General features: G+C 40.5%; 1 protein-coding gene across 1 annotated transcript in view; it reads left to right on the top strand.

The window, feature by feature from the left end:
* tmem163a (transmembrane protein 163a) overlaps positions 1–15,369 on the top strand; it is a 31,727-nt gene that overhangs the window by 3,888 nt on the left and 12,470 nt on the right. Inside the window, exon 3 of the mRNA XM_025063743.1 lies at positions 4,391–4,510. Coding sequence (XP_024919511.1) covers positions 4,391–4,510 — 120 coding nt within the window. The remainder of the gene's footprint in view (positions 1–4,390; positions 4,511–15,369) is intronic.

The raw sequence follows: 15,369 nt of genomic DNA, 5'->3' as shown, positions 1-15,369 counted from the left end.
ACGTAGAGTGTGATGTCAGTCATAGAGACGACACAGACTGACATTCTGATCGAACTGAACTTTTAACATTTAGATTCATGTTAAATGTGCAAATAAAAAACACATCTCTCTGTAGCAGCTGCCAACTGGCTCGAACCTCAACTAGTTTTTCGGTTCGTTCGGTTCGTTCGGTTTTACCATGTCGTTCATTCATCAGTGTTGGTAGTGAATTTGGCGTTGAGCGCCTCCACATGTTGGGCCCTGGTTCAGCTTTAAAGCTGACTTCTAATGCTCATCACATGTAAGCTGTAAGCTCACTAATCCTCACAAAAGTCAGAATTTAATTTGTGTGTGTGTTTGTGACACTCCCCCCCCCACCGTCGCCCCCCTCCCCCAGTCCAATTAGTTTAATCCCATTTGTCGTCTAATATACTTAAAAGCAAAGAAACAAACATTCCTCAGTGGATAATGAGAGGGTATTATCTGTGTAGAGAGACCAACCAGGGCAGAGGACTGTGGTCACAGTGGGTACTGCATGTGTTTGTTTTAGTTTCTATTTTAAAACACAGGAGAAGAACAGACCACAAACAGTGACTTGTGTTTAAGTTCTGGCCAAAATAACAAAAATCAGAATCTGAAAAATGCCATAAAGGAAGACGAGAGGAAGACGGGTGTGTGTGGTCATCATCCATCCATCCAATCATCCATCCACCCATCAATCTAGTCATCAATTCATCCATTCACCCATCATTTGCCTTCTGAAAAATGCCATAAAGGAAGACGACAAGTGTGTGTGGTCATCATTCATCCATCCAATCATCAATCTAGTCATCAATTCATCCATTCACCCATCATTTGCCTATTCATCCATCCATCAGTTCATCCATCCATCATTTCATCCATCCATCAGTTCATCCATCAATTTATCAGTTCATCCATCATCCATCAGTTCATCCATCCGATGCAGCTGTCCTCCAATCAGAGCAGTCCTCATGTCATGTGACTCTATAGTTATTTATTGCGTTCATCGATGCTCTGTCACTTTTCAGCACCCGTGTCGTGAACAGCGACATCTCTCTTCTCCTTCTATTCCGTTAAAGTAAAAAAGTTTAGTACGTTTTGATGTTGAACTCATACGGTTGATTCCGGCCTTAGAGACGAGCTAAAAGTTCATGTTCCTCAGTGGTTACCAAAGTAGGGCTCGGGGCCCCCAAATAAATTGTTCTTTAGTTGTAGTTTCCACAGTGTTTTAAACAAAGGGAGTTGAAGCAGTAGCTGTGATCGTGTCAGAGTCGGATGGTTGACAAACAGTCGTTATAATTCAGGAACGCTACTTGGTTTTTTTTCCTTCTCGACTTCTTAATCTTCATAAAGCTTTTTTTAGACGCTCGTTAATGAGTCATAAATCTTGTCCTGCTGTGACAGATGGAGCTGCTAGCTGTCATCTTGTCCTAGCGTGTAATTTTCTGGAAAAAGGTCTCTGAGATAAATGGATACAAACAGACCACATATCTGTGACAGAATGACTGCCTCGTGCTTCCAAATCTTCAAAAACATTTTTTTCCACTTTGCAACACTAGAATTTTTCTCTTTCCTCTGACTGACCGAACCCAAACGCTGTGAAACCGTCGATGCTTTAAGTAAAAGATAAAATACACAAAAATAAAGTTAAAGGAAAAACAGACGTATTCCACCGTCTTCGTTGTCGACACAGTCGGCTGGACAGAAAGTGAGCAGAGCTTTTACGTCTTAAACTGTTTCCACGTTCCAATAAACAAATGAGTCTCAACTCAAAGGTGACTTGGTATTAGAGTGTTGCTGGTTGCTGGTTGCTGGTTGCTGGTTGCTGGATTGCCACTTTCTCAAGTGTAAATATTGAAGTACAGCATCAGGTCTAATAGTATCGGTGACGGTGTCGTGTAGTTTTGATCCATGCTGGGAAAAGACGTTTGGACTTTTATTGGAGTTTTTAATCTTCTTCTTCTTCTTGTGTTTGTGAATTTTTCAAATTTCAAAATATTTTTTTAGAAATGGGGAAGTTGTGTGTCATCATGACAAACACACACAAATGACACAACGTGTATGTGGTCACGACGTTAGGACTGAGATGTTGAGCACATGTGTTGTGTTGATGCTGCAGTGTGGGGTCATGTGAGCAGAGAGGTTTATCCATGCTGCTTCACTTCCTCTCCACGAAGCACACACACACACACACACACAGACACACAGACACACACACAGACACACACACAGAGACAACTCTTGACCAGTTAATCTAATGAAGTTTTCTCTACAAAGCTTCAGAGCAGACTCCATGAGTCAACAGTTAACAGTGATATTCAGAGGAAACCTCCAGTTGTTTCCACCAAGGACAGACTGACAGTAGGAGCTGCTCTCGTATAGTCACCTTTAGAAATAAATATTGCTCAGAAAGACGAGTACATTTGTACAGACTTAAGACATTTAGAGGTTCTGGCTGTGAACTTTGTGTAACTGTGAGTTCAGGACTAGAAAATGAACAGTTCTTGGTTGGACGGACGTCATTTCTGCAGAATCGACATCTTGGTTGGACGGACGTCATTTCTGCACCTTCATCCATGTGATTTACTGCCCGTAGAATCAGAGCGAACGTTCATGTACAAATGCACGTGACGACTCTGTGTCTCTGAGGACGTACGGCATTTTAACAGATATTAATTACACTCATCTTAACTGATTTCACATAAGAGACGGATGTGACTGGGATTATTTACTCCGTAATGTGATTACATTAAACTGTAGAATCAGTTACAAATGCAAAACCACAATGTGTTCATACCCAACCATATTGTGGTGGTTCTCAAAATAGAGGGCGCATCCCCTAGTGGAGCAACAAAGATAAAAAAAATAACGGATCAAAACCGGACAAAGAATTTAAACTAAGAGCGTTGGTCTCAGAACTGGAACCTTGATTCTAAAATATCTGTCACATAAATGTGGGTGAAGACACAAGAGGAAGGCGTATTATTAAGTTGAAAGAGCTAGCAGCTAAACAGCACTCCGCTAAGGAACACTGCTAACGTTTCTACCTCTGTGTCTCCGTCAGTCCTCAGACGTCACAGAGGACAGCCCTGTGACCTCGTGAGTCACTATCACCAGTTGTTTCTGGATTGATTCCTTTTTCTTGACGTTCAGACACTGAGGGGATTTTCTCAAAGAGCTGAACGATTTCTGAAGGATAAATGTCTAAAGAAAGTCCCAGAGGTCCGTTTGTGTCCCAAAGTACATCAACATCAACATCAACCCAGTCTGTTTGGTTTCACTGAATGGGTTAAAAATACTTCCTTCATAATAAAGTATTCTTGTTCCCCTTGTTTCTTCAGCGGAGCCCACAGGTTCTGGTGCTGAGGTAGCAGGATCTGTAGAGAGAGAGAAGTGATTGCTTTGAAAGCTCAGTTGGATATGAAAGTTGGAGCTTATAAATATTACATGACTCTGCAGAGCCTCACGTTTCATGATAATGGAAACAGCTTCAGGCAGCCCAGAGTCTGGACGGCGTTTTTGTCTCTTAGAGCAACGTCAACGTGTCTTCATAAATAAGAGGATTTTTAATTCCATCTGAAACCTGGTTGGGAGGAACCTCATCGTATGACTGACTCTGTCAGAAGTCATTTGGGAGTTGGTTGGTGGGGAAAAAAAAGAGGTCACCATCCACCACAGAGTACCAGGGAATAAGTGGTTGTTGTTCACACTGTAACATGTCAGCGTCCCATGAAGACACACACACAGATACATTTTTAACACCATCCACCACAGAGTACCAGGGAATTGTGTTTGTTGTTCACACTGTAACACACAAATACATTTTTAAAAATATCTTCAGATGGCTTTAAAATACAATACTTTATTCTTCATCCTCTTCACTGCACAGACGAGTCATTTGCCGTTATTTACACACACTGTGGGAAAAATAATTTTTTTTAAAAGTTGCATATTTTTCTTGATAGTTTTCCCTGTTAAAAATTTAGACACAAAAATAAAACAAAAAATTAAAAACAAAACATCTACCTGCTGTTCTTTGTGTGTGTGCCAATGATTTACAGAGTAAAATTTTTTTTTTTGTTTATCTCGATTAATCATGATTGAATTAATCAGCAGTAATCCTGATTAATCACAGTAAATCTACAGCTGCCCGGGGATTAAGCAGATTAAAAGTTGGAATCGATAAAAAATCCTCAGCACTTCTTTCGGCTTCACGTGCCTTTTTGTGAATTATTCCTCTTTATTCACATTATGGTAAACTGACAAACACAGTTAAATGCTAGGTCGTGTGGTTGTGGTAGCCTGCAGGTGGCAGCACTTTAAGTATTTTGATGTATTTCTTCCACAAAACCACCAGAAAGCCCATTTCTCTCTCTTGCGCCCTCTACAGGTCTTCTGGAGAGCAGCACTCGCCTCAAGCCTCACGAGGCTCAGAACTACAGGAAGAAGGCCCTGTGGGTGTCCTGGATCTCCATCGTGGTCACTCTCATCCTGGCTGTGACGGCCTTCAGTAAGTAATGAAAACAATCATCTCTGTCACGGAGATATCACGTCCGTTACACAGAAAAACGGCAGTGGCTACAATTGAATTATTCATGAAATAAAACGTCACACGGTGGATTCAGGGGTTAGTGCGTTCACTGATCGGAACCCTGATTCAGAATCCTGATGTTTCTGCGATGTTATGTATGTTGACATAGTGGCTGCGAACAGTACTGCATGTGTGAGTTTTCTTCAGTTTCTCCTAACGGTCCATAAACATATAACAGATATTTGACCTTTGGTGTGAATGTGACCAATCACAGATATTTGACCTTTGGTGTGAATGTGACCTCACCATTGACCAATCACAGCTGGGATTCCCTGAGACCTTGAATTCAAATCACGCCCAGAATAATAATAATGACAGTTCACATGAATCTTCGTGCTGTTTTCTAACCAACACTAACAGGTTTGAGCAGTTATCTCAAGTCGAGGTGTTCAGACCACGACCTGAAAAAAATCTAATAATACTAAAAATAACAACAATAATAATAATAACGCCATAATATTCCTGGGTAGTTTTTTTTGTTTTTTTGTAGTGTGTGGTGTGTTTACTCCAGGACAGTAATCAGGAGACCACTGTTGTAATCAGTCTGAAGACACCATTCAGTCCACAGAGTTATTGAATTATCATGATGTGTTCCAGTGTTTTTTTAAAGGGACAACAGCCTTGGACAATGACATTTAAACATTAAAGAAACAAACATCACATGTTGTCCAACTGATGAGGACGTGACATTAGTCAGATGTCCAGCTGCTGGAGACGACAGGAGGAAAAGTCACTGTTGGTCGAGTAAAACTCCAAGTATTTAAAGTTTTACTCCGAGGCAGTGAATGAGTACAGAGAACAGTTTCTTGGAGCTAATTATTTCCAGTGGCTTGAAGCATCTTCAAAGTGACACAACTGGGACAAATAATAGAACTGTTTGTTTCAGGAGGAGGCGTTCACTAATAACGCTCTGTTTTTTTGTTAAGGATTAGCGGCAGCTTTAAAGGAGCTGCGGTTGTGTCGTAGCAGGACCACTGTCTCTGTCCAGGACCTGGTCCCCAAACCCTATGTTGGTTTTGAGTAAAGTAAAAAATCTGTCAAGTCACTGTCTGGATTCCGTTGATGAAGGGACACGTTTGAAGTGGTTCTTCTTGGAAAGTAAGGTGTGAGAAGTTCATTTCCAATGACGTTAAACTTCAGCTGGGACAACGACCGCGTCTGAAATCACGATCGTAACTTGTTGGAATCGCCGTGTAATATTTCAATAGCGTGAAATGATGAAGCGCCGGTTGGTCACGAACCGTCTGACGTCCAAAAGGGGGAAGATGTTTTGTTGTGTCATGAGTCTCAGTGTCATCCAGACCGTGTTGTCCTCCGTCTGAGGCGACGATAAACCTTATTTTTACTTGTTAAACTGTGACGGCACGAAGTCCGTTTCAGCGAAGAGAAAAGGCCGTTCTGTTCACTGAAACGAAACATTGTTTCAATGTTTTCACTCACTACAAAAACACAGGATGAATCGATTTTCCATCCCAGTTTGCGATGACCTTCCAGATATGAAACCGTCTCTGAAATGTCTCGGTTTGCATTTACAGTAGAGAACAGAGTTTCTCAGTTACTTGTTTATTTTTGCATATTAAATACTTGTATACTTTTCTTTTGGAATATTTGGAATATTTATATAATTACCCCAGAAAGTTGTCTGCACGCTAACTTAGATCATGGCTTTCTGCAACATGTGTAAATAACGTGTATCGACTGTGTATTAAAGCAAATATATATACTGTATATATAATAACAAATATTTTTTAAATTTAGCTAATATATATATATATATAATAACAAATATTTTTGAAATTTAGCGCGTTAATTTGACAGGACAATATATTTTTTTGAACGTCTCTTCATATTTTCTCGAGACAGGCTGAAAAAGACTAAGAGTATTTCTGGACAAAACAACCGATTACTGTAGTAAATCTGTTGTCGCTCGGTTGTAAACATCACGTTATAGAGTTTCTGATTCTCTTTCTGTAGAAACGCATTAATAACTACAAACAGCAGCCCACTGATGGCAGCGTTTTCACAGTAGAGATGTTTGCAGTCAGCTGTTCGGCGGTGTCTGCAGCCCATTCATCAAACCTGGGCTGCCGCTGCAGAAACACCGTGGCACTCGTATCCATCCAGCCTCCTCGCTCGCTCGCTCCGCCTCTGCCTCTGCTTCACTCTGTGCCGGCTTCCTTAATCACTCACCTCCTAAGAATCTTTTCCTCCACCCCAGCACTCTCACTTTGTTTTTTTTTACCTTACATCCTCTTTTCCTCCACCCCAGCACTCTCACTTACAGCCCAGCCCACCCTCATCCTCACTCCCACCTGCTGTTTGTCTCAGACTAGAAAAACACTGTAATTTATTCATTCTCTCTCTCCCTCCTGCACCATCCCTTCACTCTGCCGCAGAGAATTTTGTAAATTAGAAAAACAAAGCATACAGAGGTCGTTTACTGAGCCGCGGTAGATGGAGAGTGATGTTATAGAAACATATTATTATTTTTTAATCGTTTCGTCCAGAGAATGAGATTTCCTGTTTATTAGAACTTTACATTTGTAAAAGGTGAAACAACACAACCAAACTGGTAAAAAAATGTCTTCCTTCTGAACAAAAAAACATTTTTTTGAATCACATAAAAGACCTCATTGCATATAAAATTTTGCAGATTGAAAGGTCAGGTTTATAAGGCAGTAGTGAGATCCGCTGTGACGTACGGTTCAGAGAGAGTGAAGGCGACACTGGAGGTGGAGGAGAAGAAGACACTTGTGTTGTGAATGTTTCTTATTAGATAAAAGAAGAATGTGCAAAAGGACATTTTCTATTTTAATGAAGGTAAATCAAATCACACGTGGCTCTTTTTTTTTTTAAACGAAGCTTGTGATTGGCCGTGGTTGTGCTGATACAGAGCTGGATTGTTTGACGATGTGGAACAGTGACAGTAAATAAGGTCACGCCGGCTCCTCTCTCTCTCTGCGTGGACACTGCCGTCTGTTACACGCCGTGATTCGGTGGCATGTGCTGAGCCCTTATTTGTCACTTACCAGCAATTACACCCAGACGGAGCTGGACGGTGTGAGAGGCCTCGGCCTCTGCAGCTCACAGACTCATTGTGTAATATCTCACTGGTGGCAGAATTGGAACAAGAGCGCTTTAAATTCTTAGAAAGAGAGCGGGGGCTGCTGCGTACACGAGTTAGCTGCTCGGTCAACGTTTTCTACGACCTCGACTTAGTTAACGTGAGATGATAGACAGTTGAGATCTCAATCAGTTCAGCCGTATCTAACCTTTTATTCTGTTAGATTCAGAGTCTGAATCTGGTCCAGTATCAGTCCGTGAACCTGAGGTTGGGAACGCCTGATGTAGTTGGTTTGGTTTGAAACATTTTTGTTGGGTTGGTATTTTATCTCCAGGTGCTTTGGTGAAAGGAAAACATTTTTGCTGTACATTTAACACATGGAATGACTGTGTATTAGAACGGCTACATCCTGGAATTATGGGATATTTTGACGACTGCTGGTACGTTTGCTGTGATTGCAAATGGTCGTTTTTTTTGTATTTCTGTTACAATCAACTAAAATTAGACTTTTTTTTTTTCTTGTGATTCTGTGATTGCAAATGGTCGTTTTTTTTTGTGTATCTTTCTGTTACAATCAACTAAAATTAGACGTTTTTTTTTTGTGAATCCACTGTGGCTTTTTCTTCACCCCCGTCTTTGTGTCTAATCTATAAAGACAACAGCGTGTGTTTGCTGTACGTACAGTAATCAAAGTGACCGCAGCTTCCAGTTCTGACCAGTTGGTGGTGTTAGAAAAGTTGCTGACTCTCATTTTAATGAAGAGGCCGGTCAGGTTTTTTCAAACCTCACAGCAGTAAAGCTACATTATTGATCTTGTCTAGAAAGAAAGTGTGTGTTGGTGCTGCGAGGCTGACGCAGCACGAGGGGAAAAACTAATTGATGCAGTAATTTTAAATCAAAGCTAATTTTAACTACATTTTTCTGCTGTACATAAACAAGAACTAGAGCGAAAAAACCAAACGGTAGAAAATGTGTTGAAAACAAAAACATGGCAGCTCTGAGCAACAAATCTGCTGGAGGATGACGCTGCAAGAAAACTCTGGTTCCGCATGATTTCCTTCACATTTGATGTGTTCCAGATGTATTTCTGTGCATTTTAAATCCGTCGTCATGTCACCGTTTCTTGTGTTTTTCCCGTTCCCTGTCAAAATTACAAGAAAGTCTCCGCAGCCTCACAGCGTTTCCTAACAGTCGGCGCCTCTTTCCTATTTTTAGTCCAGAGTGTTGAACCAAAGGAGTGATGTGGGGAGGTGTGATCAGAGCCACGACTGTCTCCGAGTGCTGGTGTGATGCTGGGCATGTGCACGGGTTAGAACTGGTTTACTTTATTAATACAGTGTGAGGAGAAAGTCTAGGTGTTGATTTAGTCTGATCAACACCGTAAATGTATTTACACCTTTTCATTCATTTCCTACTACTACTTTTAAGTAGAGTCGCAGTCGGGCTGGAACCAATCCCAGCATCACATACAAAAGACTGTAAGTGAGGAATGAACTGACTGACTGACCTTTTGCTGTAAGGCAAATGCATTTACCACTTTGACCAACGTGTGGCCAAGAGAGAAAGAGAAATCAGTTACTGTGAAAAGTGGTTTTCTTGATGCTCTGAACTACTAGCACATGCTAACACACTGGTCTGATGAGGATGATCTACTGAGAGTTGGACCTTCATCTCATCTTTTTGCTCATTTCCTCCTTCCCCCGGTGCCTTTCTTACAGCAGCCAACAGACGTTTGTACGTGATCAATAGTAAACTGATACTTCAAACAGATCCATTACCAGGAGCCTGGGCCTCTGAAAACTGTAATTTGTTTCCTCACGACAGATTCTGTTTTGGTCCGTGGTTCTCTGAGAGCGAAGGCACCAAGGAAGCTGTGTTTTTTTCTTTCAATGTTTTAAATATTTTAGAGAACCTCCAACTGTTAGGCCACTGAAATACGTAAATGGAACTGGGAAGGTTGATGTTGATTAGAATATATTTGTAACTTTTCTTATTTTAAAACAAGTGGACTGCCATTGATTTCTTCCAGTTTTTTAGAAATATGGATATATGATCAAAGCCCGAGGAGGGGCAGACATGTTGGTGTGTTCACACAGCGTTAGACCTGTCAGAGTTTTTATGAAGCAAGAAACAGGTTCCTGAAGGGGCACAAAACACAAGAGAACAAAGAGAGAACTGAGTGATAGAAGATGAGGACAAAAAAAAAAAAAAGAAGAAGAAACCCCAGAACCTTCATCTTTTTCTTTTTAAGTAACTGAACCAAAGAAACTGACATGGAAACCTGTTCAGGATTTCCACGTTTTTTCTACATTTGTTTATTTGAATTCTGTATGTAGTAAAACGTATTAACCTACGAACAGACGAACGAAAAACACAACGACATTTCGACTGATCTTCACAGACATTCAGTCAGACATATTTTATTAACAAAATAGAACTCTAATATGATTACAACACAGTCTGGAAGTGAGCGGCATCACAGGTCGACCTTCGCTTTTATCCTGTACGTTTACCATTTATTTCAGTGGAGCAAATTGTATGAAAACAAGCGGCGTGAAAGGATCAGTTGTGTTCGTTTTGATTCCACTCCTGTAGAACTGGAGGAGGAACTGGGACTGTCTGCTCTCTGTTGTCAGCGCCGCGATCTGTTCTTCTCTCCACCGGTGAATCATAGTATCCTCTGGTGAACACGCTGAAGACAGAAACCCAGCGCCCACTCACGCTAGGCTGCTACCACAACAAACCCTCCTCTGCCGTGAACCCAGTCAGCTGTAAGTGGATGGAATAAGCTGTGTGGAAGACAGTGGGAGTTCGGTTGTCTGACATACAGGCGGCAATTAAACAAAGGTCAGATTTGATGTCAGACCCAGGCCCGGTGTAACAGTAAAGCTAATGGCATTTCACTGCCAAATGTTGGTTTCATTTAAAGTGGTGCAATCTTGACAAGTATCTTCACCTGATTGTTTACATTTATATGATGAATATATCTGTATATTGGTGCAACATTAGATTTATTACATTTGGAAATTTGGAATTATTCATGTGGGAAAATGTCAAGAAAAAATGCAAGTTTATAATTTAATTTTGGTTTTTTTCCTCAGCTTCTTGGAGTTGAGTTATTTCAGTCGTCACTGTTCATCTTGACAGTTTCTTACAGACGAGTTGATGATGGGATTTTAATCTTGAGCTGCTTCAGTGAAAACAACTCTTTTCTCTGATCAACAACTCCTTATTCAGTGAGGATTTCAAAGACTTTCACACGTCTTTAACAATTACTTTTTATTTAATTGTAAACTTAATGATCAATACACACAGCCTTGAACGTTCAGTCAACTTTAACATAAATATGAAGATAAATATTTGGACGACAGAAAAACCAATCAGGGAACTGGAACACTGAACAGATCAAAGAAAACAAGACGGCACCAACAAGTAGTTTCTTTCTTTCTTTTCTTTTTTTGTCTTTTTTTTTTATGGCCTCCAGCAGTGAGTTCAGTTCTTTTGTGTGAGTGACAGACCAGTTCAGCTACAGACCAGCCTACATGGCTCCAGGTGACCGTTTCATTTGTATCCGCTGACAATGTTTCCATGTTAACAATATTCTTCTTAACCAGGAGACTTGACACAGCCTGAGGGGAAATGACCCGCTCACCTGCCGGACTCTAACACAGTCAGCAGGACAGACATCTGGGAAATATCTGAGTCCCCATTTATTGTTTTGGCTTCTAGTCATTGAAAAAAAAGTCTTGGGGGGGAAACGTATTTTTCTCGTCCGTCAACAAACACTCTTTTAAGAAGGATTTACGTAGGTGTTTAAAAAACAAAACAACCAAAGATCCTGTTGTTTAGAAACTGCTGTGACGCCCGTGTCACCAATTACCAACTTCCTGCTCGGGTTCCAGGTTTGTTTATGCCACGCAGCGTTTAATTAGATGACAGGAAGGACACAGAGTCTGAGAAACACAAAGAAGATCATGAAATCATCTGTTTTTAACAAAAGCCACAGAGACATTCACCTGATGGATGGTGACAGCGTTGTCTTCTGGTTTGGTTGTGTCGCGTCTTCTGTGACGGTAAAGGAAGTCTTCAGTGTGTTTTGTTTTGTTTTTTGTTTTTTTTATCTAATAATTGATTACATTTAGCTGCATTACAGCTGTTATTTTTGCAGTATTCAAATATCTTCTCTTCTAAATCAACATATTCTCAATTTTTGTTCATATAACAAGACTTTGTCGATTCTTTTTTTTTTTTAAACCCACACATTTACGCACAAGTAAATATGAACGTCCTCTGCATATAATGTCATCATGGTGAATTTCAAACATGAAAACATCTTCAAACCTGTGTCTTTGACCTGAAAGAGTTCTAGGCAGAAGTGGGTCATGACCCCAGCTCTACATTCACTCTGAGTGAAGACATCTCTGCTCAGATAGCGTTGCTGGCGTTGAGGTTTGCATAGGTGCAGTGGCTAATTGATCCCAGAGGGAGAAGAGTAGAAACCTCCAAGTCACATGACTGCGCTGCGTCCCGTTTGTCAGAGGAACTGATTCAAAACAATCAAAAAATTCACTGTGAACTTAACGGTGTCGTGTGTTGGACAAACGTTTTGGTCGGTCTCAGGCAGAGCAGTGGGTTCAGGTGTTTGTTAACGCTCCTCAGTGCAGCACCAGGCAAAAAAAAAAAAAAAAAGCAGAGCACGGACTCAGCTGTGACTCCATTCTGCCAGAAGAAAAATATATCTGTGCAGCTCCATTCTCTCTCTCTCTCTCTCTCTCTCTGTGTCTGATTCCTCGTCGTCTGTTCCACTGCAGCGTCTCACGACGGCTCAGAGCAAATAAACTTTGTTAGACAGTAAACAGGAGGTGGATTATGTTAGCTTCACTCAGACGTAGCTCCGGTTGACTGCAGAAACACTGGTGGAAGAATTAATACATGTGTTATATCTGAGAGAAAGGGTTGAGAGCAGTCGTAGTAATGTAGTAGTTATAAAAAAAAAAAAAGCAGGAATCAAACGACTCCGTTATTTGTTTCGTCTGTTTCGATGCTTATAATTTCTGTAAAAGAAGCCAGAAAAAAAAGAAAAAGAAAAACCAACAACAGATGCAGTCAGTTATTCAGGGAGTATCTCAGAGTATTTCTGTAGATACGACTTCTGGCCCAAACACACACACACACACACACACACACATCAAAAGATCTGCAACGCTGCCCCCGGTGGATGATTACAGTATCTGTGATTCTTGTCCAGGTTCTGACACATCAGAGAATTCACAAACATCTATGACGTTAAAGCTGTGGTGGTGCTCAAGCTATGGTATGCCTACCACTTATGGTACTTGGGCTCCTACTAGTGGTATGTGGTGAAATGACACTTGGTTTCATAATAAATGGTTTTCATGCTAATTAGATGTCAGGTGTAAACACTGTTGGTTAGTAAAAAAAAAACAACTGCGTAATAGGATACTCTCCAGAACGGAGTCAAATATTGATTCATCAATGCGTTGCAATTCTTCATTATGAATTCAGCAGTGTTCTGAATTGCCCCTGGCCAGTGGGGGGCGCTTTTTCTAACTTATGTACATGTTATTCAGTTCTAGTTTTATTGTATACATATATACAGTATATGTGTGTGTATATATATGTATATATAGATATATATGTACATATACATATATATGTATATATATGTATATGTACATATATATACATATACATATATATGTATATATGTATACAATAAAACTAGAACTGAATAACATGTACAAAAGTAAAAAAATATATGTATATACATATACATATACATATATATACATATATACATGCATATGTATATATATACATACATATATACATATGTATGTATATATATATGTATATATCTATGTGTGTGTTTTTTTCTTAAAAACAAGTTAAAAATGTCAAAATCCTTAAAAAAATATATTTTTAAATATGTCGAAAAATATTTTTTTCAAAACCTAATAATGTTCCCACCGAGCTCTGGGCAGTAACAACACTGAGCCGCAGTAATTGTTGGCTGTTGGAAGCAGTCGGTTCTTACGTTGCCAAACTGCTCTACCCTTGAGGTAACCAGAGGAAGAAATAAAACACAGAGCTAATGGGGTGTTGTGTAAATATATATTTAATTAACAAAGCTGAGGTTGAAGGTGTTTGCAGGCTGGTGCGGAGAAAAAGGAATAACCTGGAGAAAAATGTGCAGAAAAAAAGGGGGAAACTCAGTGTGGATGAGTGACGAAGGTCGAACAGATGAGGCACAAAAGTCTGAGATTAACGACAGGTTGAAGGCAACCGCTGTGGAGCAACAAACCCTCCATAAAGGGGCGGAGGATTGGGAGGAGGACAGAAGGGAGAGGGATGAACAGGAGGTGTACGAGAACAGGAGGCGAGGAGGGAAATAAGAGAAGGAAAAACCCCCGTTTGGGTTTTCAGGAGGGTGAACTCAGCCGAGGCCTCGCTGCAGAGCCGAGCTGAGCCGAGCCGAGCAGCAGCTCCTGAATTATTAAACAGAGTTTTGCACCGGATACAGCCATGGTGGGGTTGGGTGTGTGTGTGTGTGTGTGTGTGTGTGTGAGATTGTGACTGTGTGAATTCTCAGTTGCTGCCTTCTTGAGCAGAGAGTTAAAACACAGCCACCAGGGCATTTTTTTAAATTAATTAGAGGTTTTTAAATTCACAACCTTGAATGACCACACACACACACACACACACACACACGTGTTAACCTGCACATGTTCAGTGTTGACAAATGAGACTGAGTAAACACTGGATTAAAAGTTGATCCTGATTCCATTTTGTTTGAAGAACTGATGCGATGATGAATCAACCGAGCACAGAAATCGATTCTTCTTTGACAAATATTCAGTTGAGTGGAGTCGCTGTTATGAAGGAGCCGCCGTTCTGTCAGTGAGCCTTTAAATGACAACATGTTCTTCATTAAACAAACCACGGGGCCACACTTTGGAGGAGCGGTTTGAATGTTTGCCTTTCAGTAAAAAGATGGAAGATTCCAGACTGAGGGTCTGTTTATAGATCGTGTGATTCTCGCTGTGTCGTTGGAATTGAAATGTTGAGTTCATCGTTTACAGCATCATCATCATCATCATCATCATCATCATCATCATGGCATGTTGTCTGTGATAGATCTAAAACTGTGAGAAGAACTTGTTTATTTATCGGTTCAGTCCTGTCTCACCTTCTGTTCGTCGGCCTCTGTCTTCTCCTGCCTCACCGTCCTCACCGTCCTCACCGTCCTCACCCGTCCTCACCGTCCTCACCGTCCTCACCGTCCTCACCCATCCTCCACACTGTTTCTTCACCTCTTGTGATATAATTGGGTTTCGAGTCCTCGTGTCGAGCTCTTGCCCTGAAGGATCGCACGAAGAAATTACATTTCTGTTTGGCTGAGAGAGAATGATTCCACTAATTCAATATTGACTATTTTGATACAGTCAGCAGCAGAGACGGCTGATGGATGATGAAGTGGAAGAAAATACTGTGTCAAGATCAAACCAAATTCATGTCATAAACAGGTTTAAAAACAACAGAACTGGAAAATATAAACCAATATAAAATATATTGTTGTCCTGGTTTATATTTTCCCTTTAACAAAATAGAGTATTTTTAAAGAAGATACTTTGGTTTTATTTGGTCCAATGTCCATTTTTCTAAGTGGCAAAAACAACAAGAGAGAGAGGAG

This window comes from Cynoglossus semilaevis, chromosome 16 (assembly GCF_000523025.1).
Source record: "Cynoglossus semilaevis isolate Cse_v1.0 chromosome 16, Cse_v1.0, whole genome shotgun sequence".
In the NCBI taxonomy this organism is placed as follows: Eukaryota; Metazoa; Chordata; class Actinopteri; order Pleuronectiformes; family Cynoglossidae; genus Cynoglossus; species Cynoglossus semilaevis.
This window is presented reverse-complemented; position numbering and strand designations above follow the sequence as displayed.